Source organism: Crocuta crocuta, unplaced genomic scaffold (assembly GCF_008692635.1).
Source record: "Crocuta crocuta isolate KB4526 unplaced genomic scaffold, BGI_CrCroc_1.0 scaffold8, whole genome shotgun sequence".
Lineage (NCBI taxonomy): Eukaryota > Metazoa > Chordata > Mammalia > Carnivora > Hyaenidae > Crocuta > Crocuta crocuta.
The window spans coordinates 905,173-920,186 of NW_027532162.1; the positions used below are offsets into that span (position 1 = coordinate 905,173).

General features: G+C 64.3%; 4 protein-coding genes across 12 annotated transcripts in view; 2 read left to right on the top strand and 2 right to left on the bottom strand.

Moving 5' to 3' along the window:
• The window catches only part of ZFYVE21 (zinc finger FYVE-type containing 21), an 11,692-nt gene extending 10,483 nt beyond the window's left edge, over nucleotides 1-1,209 (bottom strand). Inside the window, exon 1 of one of the 2 annotated variants that reach the window (XM_077776474.1) lies at nucleotides 1,011-1,209. In XM_077776474.1, coding sequence (XP_077632600.1) covers nucleotides 1,011-1,148 — 138 coding nt within the window. In that variant the 5' untranslated portion in view covers nucleotides 1,149-1,209. The remainder of the gene's footprint in view (nucleotides 1-1,010) is intronic. The other variant, XM_077776475.1, reaches the window with a different exon arrangement.
• A 316-nt stretch (nucleotides 1,210-1,525) lies between these two features.
• On the top strand, nucleotides 1,526-10,165 carry LOC144241879 (DNA repair protein XRCC3-like). The gene is made up of 8 exons (XM_077776535.1): nucleotides 1,526-1,543; nucleotides 3,102-3,256; nucleotides 3,606-3,697; nucleotides 5,586-5,723; nucleotides 5,937-6,068; nucleotides 7,556-7,767; nucleotides 8,949-9,015; nucleotides 9,996-10,165. The coding sequence occupies exons 2-8, from the start codon at nucleotides 3,165-3,167 to the stop codon at nucleotides 10,163-10,165; spliced, it is 903 nt and encodes a 300-aa protein (XP_077632661.1). The 5' UTR covers nucleotides 1,526-1,543; nucleotides 3,102-3,164.
• A 602-nt stretch (nucleotides 10,166-10,767) lies between these two features.
• KLC1 (kinesin light chain 1) overlaps nucleotides 10,768-15,014 on the bottom strand; it is a 38,555-nt gene continuing 34,308 nt past the window's right edge. For all 7 annotated transcript variants that reach the window (XM_077776490.1, XM_077776494.1, XM_077776492.1 and 4 more), the window contains 2 exons: nucleotides 11,494-11,566; nucleotides 10,768-11,170 (listed from right to left, as the gene is read on the bottom strand). In XM_077776490.1, the coding sequence (XP_077632616.1) occupies nucleotides 11,531-11,566 (36 nt within the window). In that variant the 3' untranslated portion in view covers nucleotides 10,768-11,170; nucleotides 11,494-11,530. The remainder of the gene's footprint in view (nucleotides 11,171-11,493; nucleotides 11,567-15,014) is intronic.
• Nucleotides 11,806-13,221, top strand: LOC144241854 (DNA repair protein XRCC3-like). Of its 2 annotated transcripts, XM_077776504.1 has the most exons (3): nucleotides 11,806-12,219; nucleotides 12,339-12,385; nucleotides 12,477-12,808. In XM_077776504.1, exons 1-3 carry the CDS (start codon nucleotides 12,061-12,063, stop codon nucleotides 12,706-12,708), a joined length of 438 nt encoding a protein of 145 aa, XP_077632630.1. In that variant the 5' UTR covers nucleotides 11,806-12,060; the 3' UTR covers nucleotides 12,709-12,808. The 2 variants fall into 2 exon arrangements, with proteins under 2 accessions (XP_077632630.1, XP_077632629.1); XM_077776503.1 differs by lacking the exon at nucleotides 12,339-12,385 and having other exon boundaries at nucleotides 12,477-13,221.

Genomic DNA, 15,014 nt, shown 5'->3' on the forward strand with positions numbered 1-15,014 from the left:
GCAGGGCCTCTCCTCCCCGCCGCCCCTCCCCCAGCTCCTGCGCCCGCCGGCCTCGCCTCGGACACCTGATTTCACTCCGGTGCTGACAGCCTGCCGCCTGTAACTGCGGTTCTCGGGGAGGAAGGAAAAGCAGTTTATCAGGACGCAGGGACGCTTGTCACTTAAAGCGACTCAACAGTCTCGGTGCGCTGACTTCTTTAGGACGGATCGGATCTACAGGAACGCACGGAGCTCCTGCCCATGGCCTCCGGAGCTGAGAGCTGCTGGCTCATGGGATCGGGTCCAAACCCCCTGGCCTGCCACCCAAGGGCCTTCAGAAGGTGCCGCACCCACCCCGCCCACAGGACAGCTCACGGCCTGCCCAAGCCTCACCCCTCGAAGCAGGTGCGGTGCCCCCACAGGGCGCCCTCCTTCCTGTCCGTCTGCAGCCTCCTTCTCGAAGCCCGCACTCCGCGCAGCCCCCCACCCCCACCCAGAGCGCGCCGCCTTCTAAGGAGGCGAAGGCCTCTCCTCCGCTCCCCCCACGGGGCAGGGGCAGCGACGGCGTCTCAGGGGCTCCAGCTCTGCAGCTCATCCAATGCAAGTGGAATTCCCACACGACCTCGCAGGTGGGCAGAGACCCGGGCAGAGCGGGAGGGGCGGCCCTTGCGGGGCGCACCTGAGTGGGGGGTGGGCGAGCCTGGGCGCGTCCCAAGAGGAAACCAGGCAGAGGGCACCGGTACCCAAGGCCCCGGGAGGGCTGGAGCGCGGTCAGCGGGAACCAGGGGTACAGAGGGCGGCCGTGGGGGGCCCCGGAAGGGCAGCAGGAGCCAGAAGAAGCGTTTCGGGGGGCCCGGGTCGGGGCGCCAGGGAGGCACGACTGGCCTGGGATGCGGACTGGGGAGCCTAAGCCTCGGAAGGGGATCCTGGGCGCGGAGGGGGGCCTCGGGCGAGTGAGGCGCGGACGCGGGGGTCTCGGCCAAGCAGGGCGCGGACTGGGAGCGGGAAGCTGGCGGGCGGCGGCGACCTACCTCCTTATCCGGGACCCATTGCGGCTCCTCCAGGCCGAAGGGGCTGCCAAAGGCGCGGTGCTCGGGCACCATACGCAGGCCGCTCGGGGAGCGCACCAGCTTCTTGGCGTCGCGGCGCGCGGCCACCTCGGAGGACATGACGCCGCCACAGCGATCGCCCCGCGGCCCGGGCCCTCGCCCTGTCAGGAGCCCCGCCCCGCCCGCGTGGATGACAACGGCCACGTCCAATCGCCACGCCCGTCCTGGAGCGCGAGCCAATAGGTGCCCGGGATCCGCCCCATTGCTGAGCTGTTCAATCCGCGCAATGGCACCTCCCCGGCCACTCCGCGGTCCGTCACCAATCAGCAGTAAGGACCCGCCCAGTAACGCCCCGCCCTTTCGGGGTGATGGAGACTTTGGATTGGTCAGGTAGTCTGAGACGTATGCTGTTTCCTCTCCCATTGGCGAATCCAAGGAGGGGCGCTCGGCTCTCATTGGAAGAGGAGGTTGTGGGGGGCGGGGCAGCGCTAAGAGGCGAGCGGAGCGCGCGCAGGGTGAGTGGCGGCCTGTGGGGCTCGCTGCGTAGATACGGGGCGCGAGGTAGCGAGTCGTGCACACCTTCGAAGGCCGCGGGCGCGGTGGGGACAGCGGAAGCCGGGGTCCTGGCGGTGGGAAGGAAGGTGGGCTCGGAAGCCGGGGCGCGGGGGCAGCAGAGGCCCGCCCTCGGGGCTGTCGCCCGCAGGGACCGGAGCGGGACGCCGCGTCGCAGGCACAGCCGGGGTCACGGCGGCGGGCTGGGGGCCGTGGGGTGAAAGGTGAGCGAGGGCTGCATGAAGTTGGGATGTGCAGGGATGGGGGCGGGCGGGGTCCAGGTGGACGGCCACGGAGCCGGGAGTGCATCGCCGCCACGGCAGGTGTGCCTGGGAGCCATAGTGGGTCTTCAGCGCGACCCCGTGTCGTGGGTTCGGCCAGGGCTGGGGTCTGCGGGACCCCCAGGTGTGGAGGAGCCGCTGCGGGGACGAGGCAAGATGGTTCAGGGGCTGGGAAGGGAAGGGGCTCTCAAAGGAGGAAGAGCGTCCTGAGAAGGGACGGGGGCCCAGGTGTCCAGGCCAGGCCGCTCCGGAGAAACCGCAGCGGTGGCCCAGGCCCGGCCCCCGAGGTCACCGGGAAGAGCTCCCTGCCCGCAGCGCTCATCGGCCCCTCCGGGGAGGGGAAGCCAGAAGAGATGCCCAGTCTGGAGCGGGAGCTGCCCTCACCCAGGAGGCACCCCGCAGGCAGGAGGGCAGGGACTGGGCGGCTCCTGTGGGATTTGTTAACAGGTGGGTCAGGAAGGTGGGGCATACAGCGGGGACCGCATCCCACTGGCTGGTTTGGTGGGAACCAAACGTCACACACACCACCAGCACCCCCAGAACCTTCCATACACTGAGGGCTCCTTTGGAGCTGGTCACGGTCCCCACCGCCTCTCCCTGTGTGTAGCTGCCACTGGGGCCCTGCGTTCGGGCGCTTCTTTCTGATGGTGACCCAGCCGACCTCCTCCAGTTTGCAGTCTTGGTGGCCAACGAGAGGAGNCCCCTGCCTCCTGCCCCACCCCGGGCGTCAGGCTCCTGTGCTGTCGGTCCTGGGTGTTTTGGATTTCTCCTTGCCAGACCTGTGTTCCCTGACTGGCCTGTGAATGTGACCGTGTGGATGACCCGCTTCATCCGCTCCAGAATCAACCTGATGTTGTCCAAATCAGTAACACTCTAAGCACTTACAAGGGGAGGCGACTTTCCGACCTTGCTGGTGGACCTTGGCCCTGGGTTCAGCCTGAGTGGCTGCTGGCCTTGGTGCTCCCGCACGTCCTGTGCGTGCTCAGCCTTGCTGATGCAGGAGGCCAAGAGGGAGGCAGTGGCTTGCTGGAGAGTTTCAGGGTGGCCCTGGGCTGAGCGGGACAGCCAGCAAGGGCTGGGTTGGGCTCCAGTCCCCACAGCATTTAGTGCTTGCTCCCAGCCTCGGAAGGGCTGCTGGCCGTGAGAGGGGCGGGGGCCGGCGGGACAGTCCCCATCCTTCTCTGCTGAAACAGCTCGGGGGGTGTGGGGATTCAAAACTCACTTTTTCCATTCTTTCCAGATCCCTGTGGGACACGCTTCTGCCAAATGCACCAGACTCTTAGTTCGCGCGAGCCCAGCGTGCATGGTCTCCGCCTGTGTGCGTCGTCCTCACCCAAGAGGTGGATCAAGGCAGGGTGCTCACCCGGATGCCAGGTCTCAGGGCCAGGACTCCAGGTGGGAGCGCATGCTCACTTCTAGCACTTTCTGCAGGGGAGGGAATGGGGGCTGCCTTGCACTGCACTGGCCTTTGGAGTGGGGGTGTCTGGGGGGACGTTTCGTCAGCCACGTCACCGTGCAGATTGAGCCTTGGTTTCTGTTACCAAATGGCTCCTCTCACCGAAGTGTCACCCCGCACTTACTCCAGTGGTTTTCCTGGGGCAGCAAAGTCTCTCCTCCAACCTCAGGGCTGACGGTGAACCCCTGTCACAGGGGGGACTGCGCACCCAGGTGACGGTCACTCTGCATTGCTCTGCTCCTGGGCGGTTTGCGCTGACAGCAAGCACATCGGAATTTGTGTCCCTAGGAAACCATTCGTTGTTGTGGTCCCACCTGCTGAAGAAATGGATTTGGATCAGTTGGACCTGAATCCCAGAATTACTGCTGCAGCCAAGAAAGGTGTGTTTGCAGGTGTTCATGTAGAGTAGATGCACGAAGCACACAGATGAACTCACGCATTGTGTGCATGAGACACGTTGGCAAGGCTGTCTGTCAGTCCCCTTCCCCAAGCAGCTGCTCCTGCTTAGTAAGCAATGCTGGAACGTGCTGAGGGTTTCCAGGGGTGCATGCGTGTGCGCGCACGTGTGTGTACGCACCTGAGGACTTCCTTAAAGTTAAATTTTATTTTCATCAAAGTAATATTTTATTGTCTAAAAAGTGAAATGAAGCTACTTACACAGCTTACGAGTCTTTTAGCAATTTCTTTGTATTTATATTTGGACTTCTAAATGACATGCTTCCAGTGCTGTGTTCCACATGCCAGTGTCCCCAGTCACGCATGGAGTGCCTGTGACAGGGATGAGGCCTGGCATGCTGGTGCACCTGCTTCGGCCCCTCCCCACAGCTGGGGCATAGTGTGGGCCCTTCAGGCTGTGGCTGAGAACATGATTAGTGCTGCCAAACTGCCAGGATATGACGATTTCCTTTCTTGTTCCACTTTTGTTATTTTCCCCCAAAGTTTGTAGTTGCCCTGTGTTTTCTGTGTATGTCTCACTGTCTCTTCCCACATTATCCGGTATGTCAGGTACAGGTGCCTCTTTCTTAAAAATGCCCAGAGGGGTGAGCCGGACAGCCCACCTACCTTCCCCAGCTGCCCCCACCAGTGGGTGTGCAGGGACTCCCGTCTCCGTCCCCTGGGCCACGACAGAGAAGCCTGCTGCCCATGCAGTGCGGAGGCGCAGTGCCCGGGGACCGGGGCAGCTAGTTGGTAGCATCTTCCTGGGGCAGTACCTCTGCTGCTTCTTTGCCCTTGGATCATGGTCCTTTCGGAGCCTTTCCGTCATCTTTTGCTTTTCCCTTTGGTCTAGTTTGTCTGTCTGTCTCTTCACTGGAGCGTTCAGTGCACGTGTATTTAAGGTAATTACTGGCACATTTGGGTCTAACTCACTCTCATCACGCGGAGCTATTTATCCTGTTGCTTTTTGTTTTGTTTTCCCTTTTTTGCCTTCTGGGTCTGTTGGATAGATTTGTTAGCACACTTTTTTCCTACTGGTTTGAAAATAATGTACTTCTCGGGGCGCCTGGGTGGCTTAGTCGGTTAAGCGTCCGACTTTCGCTTAGGTCATGATCTCGCGGTTCGTGGGTTCGAGCCCTGCGTCAGGCTCTGTGCTGACTGCCAGCTCAGAGCCTGGAGCCTGTTTCAGAGTCTGTGTCTCCCTCTCTCTCTCCTAGAAATAAATAAAACATAAAAAAAATAATAAAAATGAAAATAATGTACTTCTCCAAGCCCCAAATGTATCCACTCTCCTCCCAAAGTATCAGATCTTCTGGATGTGCTCACTCGGTAACCCTCCCCCCGCCCCCTGCTGTTGCCACGGGCCCTGTAACCGTCACGCTGGCCTTGCCGGCCCGGCTTTCTGCCGCAGTGGACACTTGTTTGGAGCCTGATTCGGGCCCCTTCCTGCACCCTCCCGCACCTACACTTCTCACCCTGCCCCGGGGTCACCCTCAAGCCTTGCCCTGGTGGCGGCCTGCCTGGCCACAGAAACCCCCTTCCTTGGGCGATGTTTCCAGAACGTGGAACCAGGTGGCGGCATGCTCTGGGCACCTGGCAGAGGCCCCTCCCCAGCTCTGGCCCCCGTCACTGCAGCAGAGGCCCCGGCCCTCCCCACTGCCGTCACCACGCTGTCCAGGGGCTCCCATGGCTTCAGGTGGTGAACGGATCTGGTGCCTGCCTGCCGGGTCCCCAGGACTGGAAGACCGTGTTCCCGCAAACACCCCGCTGTTGCCATGTTGCCCTGTGTTACTGTAGCCTGAACTGGTCCGTTCCATATTTGTATCATTTCAGCCAAACTGAAGTCAGTAAAGGAGGTTTTGCATTTTTCTGGACCAGACTTGCAGAGACTGACCGGCCTCTCCAGCCTCGACGTGCAGCACTTGCTGAGAACGGCCTCCTTGCACGTGCGGGGAGGCAGCATCTTCACAGGTGGGCACTGGGGGTGGTGGGGCATTTGCTCTGCCTGTGCCCTGGGGGGCGGGGTGGGGGTTANCAGGCCAGGCAGTGCGGGAGGCAGGGGTGGGGTGGCAGTCAGAGCCCAGAGCCCACGGGCGCCCACAGAGCACAGCAGCTAGAAGCTTCCACGGTCGCCTCCTCCCTGCCTTCTGGCACCAAGGTGACCAACGCCCCCTGTGCCCCCAGCTCTGCATCTGCACCAGCAGAAGAAGAGGTTCCCCGCGCAGCACCAGCGCCTGAGCCTGGGCTGCCCCGTGCTGGACGGCCTTCTCCGCGGCGGCCTGCCCCTGGACGGCGTCNACGGAGGCCTGGAAGCCGGTGCGTGGCTGTCCCCTGGGGGCGGGGGCCGGGTGGGGGCAGGTGGGGGTCCCCGCTGAGGGCATCGGGCCCAGGCCCTGTCTTCCTCCGCATTCCGCCCGAGGGAGAGGGGCGGGCCTGATGGCTGTGGGCCCCACAGCCTGTCCTCCGTAGAGTGACCCCAGGGACAGCGTCCAGCGGGGCACAAAGTCCCCCTTCTGCGTTCTCATGCGCGCGCCCCCGCCGCCAGCCTGCAAACCACTTGGTCCACAGAGCCGGAAACCCCAGGCAGACATTTTCCCCTTCTTCCCTTTCGGGGACGGAGCGGACAGGACGGGTCCCTGGCACCGCTCGCCTTGGTCCGTGTGCACAGGGCGTGTGGCGGAGGGACTCCCCGGGCTGCCTGTGCGGGTCCCTCAAGCCTGAGCTACTTACGCTGCTCTTGCTAAACGTGAGGTGCGGGAGCGGGCGGGACGCAGCCTGGAAGCTCCTCCGTGAACGTTCGCGGTTCGTCCCGAGCTCACCTGCTCGCCGGCTGCCTGGCAGGCGGGGCCACGCGGGCTGGGCTGGGGACGCAGCGGGGCCAGACCTCCCGCCTCAGGGACCTGCTGGCTGCTGGGACCCGCGCGCGGCGCTGGCAGCAGCGGCCTCGGTCTGGAATCCCTCCTGCACTGGGAGCTCTGGGCAGCGGGGTCTGTGCTGTCCCGTGAGCCCCCGAGGCAGGCACTCTGGCCGCGGGCAGGGGTCCCCTGACCGCACGTGAGGGTTTCCCACCGCTGAGGCGGGCTTTGTGTCGCTCCTCCCCCTGCTTCCCTGGGCGAGGGTGCAGGCGCCCGGCACCGGTGCTGGGTGGGCGGACTTGGCCTTGGAAGAGGGTGATCGGTTTACCCCACGAAGAGCTGTGTCTCGTGAGGCCAGACTGGAGTCTGCGCAGAAATGAGCAGGAGCCCCCCTCCCCCCCGCCCTGCGTCCCTGGTGCAGCCTTTCGCCCAGAGCTCACCACGTTCGCCTCTGTGGGGGCCCCAAGCCGGCCGGGTGTGGAGCGCAGGGCTGGCCTTCCGGGCTGGACCCTGATGCTCCCAGCCTGGTCATTTGTACTCCGCGATGGCCTGTGACACTGGCCCCGCCAGGTCACGGCAGATCCGTTTTCTCCTGGAAGGGTCACTGAGCAGGTCCCGTTCGCAGGGACATTAGCAGGTCCCGTGGGTGTCTGTGCTCAGGCTGGATCCAGGCCAGGTGTGTGGCCTCCGGGAGGCCCTCCGGGCAGGGAGGGGCGTCGCAGGGGGAGACACGGCCGGACGCCCCGCTGCCTGCAGGCTCGCTCTCACCCAGGGCCCTGCTGCTGGGAGAAGCCGCCCCGTTTGCCCAAAGCTGGCTGGAGGGTCTCACTCCCACCCCCCACTGTGCAGCCCGGGGCCTGTTCTCTTGGTGACAGTCACATCAGGGCACTGCACTGGGGACCCGGGCCTGTGCTTCCTGCCTCCTGCGCGGAGCCCCGTGTCTGCCAGACACAGGCAAGGACGCCAAGACTCGGAGCAGGTGGACGCGAAGCTGTGAGGAGCCGAGCCGCTGGGTGGCCAGGGAGGCCCTGGGCAGAGCGCGGGAGCCCGCGAGAGGGCAGCTGCAGAGAGGCAGCCCCAGACGTGACCGTCGCAGTGGCACGGGGACCCGGAGACAGCCCGGCGTCTCAAGAGGTGTGCCCCTTGAGGTGGCCCCAAGGGTACCGTGACCTTAAATGTTGGGTCCAATGTGCCCCTTGTCCTGAGAAAGTAACTCCTTTTCCCTGGATCCGATCCAAAAGCCCTAATTTTGAAAAGGAAGGCACGGACGCTCTGGACTTGTTTGGAATCCTGCAGGTGACACGGAGCCTGTCACCCAGGCCACCATCTGCTGGGGCTGCCTCTCCCAGCAGTGCGCCCGCAGGAGTGAAGGGGCTTTGGGGCTGCACAGGAGCAGACTTGGCTTCCTTTGGAACCTTCCGTCTGGCCCTCCCTCCTGTCTCTCCCGGTTTGCCGGGCAGCATTTCCCCTGCCCGCGGCCTGGGATGTGCGGAGGTTAAGGCGACACCGGTGGTCAGGAGCTTCCTGCTGACGGACGTGGGGGTCCTCGCCCTGTGGTGTATCTGCCTCTAAGTTTGAAGTTCTGCCGGCACAAAACGAGACCGAGATGAAGAGTGGGGGGCGCCTGGGGGGCTCAGTCACACGAATGCCTGACTTCGGCTCAGGTCATGATCTCGCAGTCTGTGAGTTCCAGGCTCTCTGCCCGCCCCCCACCCCCCGTGTGCGTGCTCTCTCCCAAAAATGAATAAACCTTTAAAAAACTAAGCATTGAAAAATATATATTAGAACATGAAATGTGAGGCACACATATGGGGCCACGCACACTGGTGTGGGGCCGGGGCTCTTGGCCGCATCCCCTCCCCAGGGCCCTGCGGTGACTGATGGGGCCGGGGGCGGGAGGGCCGCGGGGGTCCCGGCCATCCTGGGGGTCAGCGCTCCATCAGATCACCCGCCATTTCTTTTTTGAAGATTGAGAATGTAATTCACACACCGTGAAATTTACTCTTCAGACAATTCAGTGTGTTTTAGGATATTCACAAAACTGTGCGTCCATCACTGCCAGCAGATTCTAGAACATTCCATGACCCCCAGAAGAAACCCTGCCCCATGTGCAGCCCTTTCCCAGGCCCCTGGCAGCCACCGCTCTGCTGTCTGCCTCCTGCCTCGGGGTTTGCCCGTTCTGGACTCACGTAGATGGAGTCACACGCCGTGAGCTTTTCTGTCTCTTCTCCCACTTGGCGTGCTTTCAGGGTTCGTGGTGTCGGAACACGTGTCAGCACTTTGTTCCTTTCCCCGCGCGGGCAGGACTGCCATGTGTGCGGATCACGTCTCTTCGTCCCAGGTCACCCGGCTGGTTTGCGCTCCCGGTTTCGTGCACAGCGCGTGCCGGGCCGCGGCGCGTGGCTCCCGTGAGCAGATGCAGACTCTGTGCCGAAGTGTCCGGGGAGCTGCCACCCCCCCACCCCCCGCGACAAGGCCCTCGCGTCCTGGCTAACACGTGTCATCTTGGTTGAGCCATCCCTGCGGGTGTGAGGCCACGCCGTGGATGGGACGGGGGGCGGCGGGCACGCAGATCTCTCCGTGGCCTCGCTGGCCGTGTGCGTGCTTCCTGTGGGGAAACGTCTCCTCGGAGCCTTCTGTGGCCGACGTAAGACTTGCTCGTGTGATCGGCCGCCGGCCTCTCCTCAGACACGTAACCCACGTGTTTTGCGCAGGGCGTCTCCTCATCTCTTGCCGGGATCTTGTGATCAGCTCCTCCCCCGTCTGCTCACCGTGCCGTCTGTGCGCGAGACCCCGCGCCCCGTGTTTTCTCGGGAGCGTGAAAGTGTTGGTTCTGGCGTCCAGTGGGCGGGTGGCGTCCTTTCGGGGGGTGAGGGGAGCCTGACCGCGTCCCAGCAGCCTCCGTGGGGTCAGGCCCCCCCTCACCGCGCTGTCCTGCGGCCTCTGTTGGAAATCAGTTGCCACAGACGTTAGGGTTCTTTTCTGACGGTCCCCAGTTCTTTCCGGCGGACTCGGGGTACACTGATGCCGGGGAGCCCGGTCCCGGCCGGGCCGTCGCCCCGGGGTGTTCAGGTTTACTGGCTTTTCCTGTCACAGCAGCCCAGGATCGTAGGAGCAGCCTCAACAGCAGAATGTGGGAAACGTGCGCCCAGTGGGGCCTCTGAGGGGAACGCAGCCGCGGGCGGGGGCGGAGGGGGTGCTGCACGTGCAGGGGGCATTTCTAAAAGCCACGGGCCCTGGTGATCCCACTCACTTCCACTAGAGACAGGCTGGGGGCAGCCCCTGGGGTGGCGTCCGGTGAGCAAGGGGGCCGCAGCGGGGACCAGCCCCGCGGAGGGAGGCGGCAGGGCTGCCGGCTGAGCCCCGTGCCGCCCCCGCGCCGCCCCAGGGGCCGTGTACGTCTGCACCGAAGACGTCTTCCCGAACTCGCGTCTGCAGCAGCTCATCGCTCAGCAGCGGCACCTGCGGGCGGACGTGCCAGGAGAGGTGATCGCCAAGGTCCGGTTTGGCAGCCAGATCTTCATCGAGCACGTGGCCGACGTGGTGAGTGTCGTCTGAGTCCTCTGGCCCTGAGTTCTGGGGGTGACGCTGGCGGGGGGGGCCAGCGGACAGAGCCGCACGCACGGCACCGGGCCACCGCCGGTACCGGGCAGCCACCCGCACCCTCACAGTGGGTGGCCCTCAGGAGCAGGGGACCCCACGTGGTCACCGCCCAGGGGACCCGACCGGCTGTCCAGGCCGGCACAGTCTGTTTCGGGTTTTACTTCCACGTCTAATGGAGCAAAAGGCCCGTCAGAGCACAGGCGGCCCCGCCCAGCTGCTCCACTGCGGGGGCGGGGGGCACGCGTCTGGAAGCGTCCCCAGTGACAGACCCCCTCCCTGCGCACGGAAGCCCCCAGGGAGAGGGCAGGGGTGCTCTGACCGGGTGCGGTGCTCAGCTCCGATCGGTGTTTGAGGGCGGGTCGAGTAACTAGTGGAAAAGATTCAAAAGTTGAGGATAAACCCCTACAGCCGGGGGAAGAAAGGTAAAGAAAGCCCCTGCGTGGGGTGGGGCCCCTCCTCGCCACCCGCCTTCCCACGTGCGCCACCGGGCAGAGTCCCCGGTTCCCAGGGGGCCTTCCCCCCACTTGGGAATTGCTGTAAAAACTACAAGTAAAGGATAAGGCGTATAAACTTTTAATTTTTTAAAAAATTTACAATAGAACATCTCACACGCAGCTTCGGGCAGTAACACGGTAAGACCAGGCACACGGGCCGGGCGACCAGTGCCTCTTCCGCGTACGGTTAGGACACGGGCGGCCCGGGAGGGAGGCTGCGCCCACCCCGTCGCCCTGCGGGGCTCAGCGTGGGCCAGGGCTCTGCAGGCGCCGCGTCCTGGTGAGCGCTGTGGTTAGTAGGACCGTGTGCCCCGGGGCGCGGGGACACGGGAGACGAGGTTAGTGCTGCAGGCTCTCAGCTCCAGGGCCCTCCAGCCTTGGTGACCGTCCCCGGGCTGTCACAGGGCAGGCTCTGGCTGCACACCAGCAGTGATGTCCTGGGTCCTCCAGGGCTGGCGGGGCTTCACTGCAAGGCAAGGCGGCGGTCAGGGCCGGGGCTGCGAGGCTGCCCCGAGAACAGCTCTGGGCGCCCGAGGCGTCCGCCCTCTGCCCAGCGGCTGCCTGGAGACGGGGGGGGGGGGGGGGCCTCCCGGGAGCCCAGGGCCCTGCCCTTTCTGCTCCAGCAGGGCCTCGGGGCTGCGGTCCCTGCCTCCAGCTCCTGGGGCAGGGGGCCCCTGGGCCAGGCCTCTCTCGGAGTCCTGGCCCCGCAGGGAGCCAGTGCGGCCGACCTGCCCAGCCCCTAGGTGTCCCCAGCGCTGCCTGCGGTGGCAGAAAGGGCAGGGGACTCACATTAATGCTGGCGTCCTCGAGGCCACTGCTGCTGCCATCATTTTCCACAAAGAGAGGCTCTACTGAAGACGCCCTGGAGACGAAGCACAGAACTGGGTTCATTCAGGGCGGGGACCAGACGCTCGGCTGCTCTTCTGCGGGGTGGCCAGTACGTGCTCGCGTGGCCCCAGGGCCCGAGGACGCCCAGCCCCACCCAGGAGCCCAGCCAGCGCTGCTCAGGGCACAGCGCTCAAGCCCTGCCCGGCTGCCCCTGGCCTCCCTCCACTGGGCAGGGGGCAGGGCTCGCGGCTGCCCCTAGACCCGCCTGACAGAGGACAGTCCCCGCGACCAGGGCGGGAGTGGGCCGGCCTTCTGGGACGGCAGCGCCCTAGTGCTCGTGCCTGGCACGGGGCCACCGGAGGATAAAGTGCCGGTCACTGCGATGGCCCTCGGGGGAGGGGCGTGAAACGGGAAGGCCGTGAGGGGTGTCAGCGCAGGACACAGGCGCTGACAGCCGTCCCCCTCGGCCTCCAGGACGCCCTGCTGGAGTGTGTGCGGAAGAAGGTGCCTGTGCTGCTGTCTCGAGGCATGGCCCGCCTGGTGGTCATCGACTCCGTGGCGGCCCCGTTCCGCTGTGAGTTTGACGGCCCGGCCTCGGTCCCCAGGGCCAGGCGTCTGCAGGAGCTGGGGGCCACCCTGCGCCGGCTGAGCAGCACGTTCCAGAGCCCCGTGCTATGCATCAACCAGGTGGGTCCCGCCCCCCTAATGTCCTTGGCCTGGTTTTTAGGGAGGAAGTTCGGGCTGGGGCCTGGCGAGGCGGGTCGTGCTGGGGTGGGTGGTGGCTGACCCTGGTCTGGACCTCCCAGGTGACCGAGGCCGTGGAGGAGCAGGGCGCGGCCCGCGGACCACAGGGGTGAGCCGGGCCCACCCCACGGGCGGGACGGTGCGGGCGGCGGCGGTCCCCGTGGTTTTGTGAGTAACCGCCGGGCCGTCTTCTGTCTCAGCCTCCGGGAGGAGCGGGTCTCTCCCGCCCTCGGAATCGCCTGGTCCAACCAGCTCTTAATGCGGCTGATGGTCAGCCGGCGCCGCCCCGAGGAGCAGGCCGGCCGCGCCCCGCCCCGGCCCCCCGACCGCACGCTGCGGGTGATCTTCGCCCCTCACCTGCCCCCCTCATCCTGCTCCTACACGGTCCGCACGGAGGGAGTGCGAGGGACTCCCGGGACCGCGGGCCCCTGACACGGCGGCGGCACGGTGGCCGGCCAGGTCCCAGGAAACCCGAGTCTGGCCGAGCTGTCCACACTCTGCAGGCACAGGGGCCGGGCGTCTGGACCCGGCACACCCGTCACTGGGTCAGGGTCCGCGTGAGGGGTTGGCTGCACCTTCTCAACGGCAGGAAGGTGGTGAGCACGGATGACCCGCCCGACGTGGCCTCCACACCCCACCTCCCCACCTCCCCCTGCGCTCGCCACGCCGCCCGGCACAGCGGCCCGTTCCCTGCTGGGCTCTGTCCTAAGTGATCCACACATTGGAGCGTGTCTTCTTCACGGCCCCTGGGGATGGGCAATTACTGTCCTTGGTCTCAGGGAAACTGAGGCACAGAACAGCCGAATGACGTGGCCATCCTCCCACCCCCAGGCGGGTGCCAGGAGGGCAGGGGGGCAGCTGACACAGCACTAGGGTGGAGGCGGAGGTCCCTGTGACTGACAGACTCGTTCCGCCTGGGCATTTGCTAGAGCAGAAAAATTCACTTCCAATNGCTGCCGAGACCCGGGAGCGATGTCCATCCCATTTTTAAAGTAGTCTGTGATCCTCAGAAGGTTAAAAATGGCCGGAATAAGAAGAAAAATGATCTTTTAAGGTTGGAATTTTATAAAACAGCTTTTCTGCAAGTGTAGGGACTTTGCAAAAGGAAATAAATCATTTTATTTTTGTAATTAAATACACACAGTTCCAAGTGATTTTCTGGGCAGGTCACACTGACCAGGAGAAAACCACAGGCCGGGGGCTGCAGCGGGCGGGCGCCAGAGACCGGCGAGGGGCAGGCTGCAGCAGGACGTGCACTCAGTGACAGAGACCTGCCTGGGCCCCCTAGGGAGTTACACACACACACACACACACACGCCTGTCAGGCAGTAGTCCTGGACTGGCAGTTACGTCCACAGCACTGTACAACAGCCACATCGGTTCCCCCCATACTGATGGGACAAAAGCGAAATGGGACATGGCCGCCCCAGCCACACGCCCTCAGGGGGCTCCGCAGCCTTTCCTGCAATCGGTGCTACAAGCAGCACTTTGCAATTTTCAGAGGTCTGACGGTCACACAGTGCACTGCTCCGCAGTTAGGTGCGAACATACCAGACTACAGCCTCACGTACGCACGTGCTTCCCAAGAACATTCTATGAAGTTATGACAAGGGAGAGCGGTCTATAAACTGTGTACTTTCAGCAATATTTACAGGTTTCTGTAAATACGGAATTTCTCATTCCGTGCTATTCCTAGCAGCTTTCTGACCAAACGACAGGAATTTCTTTGAATTCCGGGAAGGAACCGCCTGACTGTCTCCAGCGCTGTAAACACAGAGCCCCGGGGAGGGCCACCCAGGCCCCCGGCAGCCCCCGCCTCAGACCCGCAGAGCCAGCTCCTGCCACTTCCTGCCGGGTCTGGAAGCGCGTGCAAATGGGGGCTGGCGCTCACTGAGGCCCCCTCGCCAGAAAGGGAAGCAGTGAAGCGGGGGGCTGGCTGGCCGCCCCCACTGCTGCTCTCAGGAACATTACAATCCAGACGACCAGACTTAAATGAGCAGAGGCAACCGGGCTCGTTTGTTTTGATAAAAGTTCAAAAATCAGAAATTACACGTTTCCGGGCAGTGTCCCCTCTGAAACATGAGGGTTTCTTACGACCTGGGCATAAGGAGGCTGTGCGGGTCCTCACAGCCCCGCAAAGGCAACCTGGGCCTTCAGGGAAGGGGGCTGGCGGCTCACAGGCGGGGCCACCTGTCCCCACCTAATGGGAGCTTAAATCCACCCCCACCCCCTCGTGCACTCTTCCCGAATGCCCTCTCTCCGGGGAGAAGTGTCCCGAAGGGAAAGTGGGTAGGTTTCAAATGTACTGGGTCAGTGTCATGGCTGGGAGAGGAGCCCTTCTGAGGGGGGACGGGCGACACCACGCTCCCCACCCTGCCCCCGCCCCTCAAACGGGAACGGCCGTGCACGGGTGCACACGCGGACACGCATGTCCATCGGCGGCAGCCTCAGCCTGCAGGGTGGAGAACACGTGGAAGAGCCGGAGGCTGCACAGCCCGGACGGAGGAAGGAGGCGAGGCCCGGCCCGGGCACCGCGCACTGGTCTCCGGGCACGAGCGAGCAGGGTCCGAAACAAGTGGTCTAGGCCGCGTGCTCTTGAATCATTGCAGGACGCTTGTAACAGAGTCCCCAAACCCCAGGCGGCTGCTGCCCCCAGCCCGCAGCCCCAAGTCCACGGCTGGCCTGAAGAACACGCACTCGGGGGGGTGCCCCCGGGGACATGCCCAGGGAGTCTGTAT

Coding starts and splice junctions, on each gene's coding strand:
- LOC144241854 (XM_077776503.1), top strand. CDS start 12,061: ATGGCCCGCCTGGTGGTCATCGACTCCGTGGCGGCCCCGTTCCGCTGT. Junction 12,220..12,476: donor CCGTGCTATGCATCAACCAG/GTGGGTCCCGCC, acceptor CTTCTGTCTCAG/CCTCCGGGAGGAGCGGGTCT.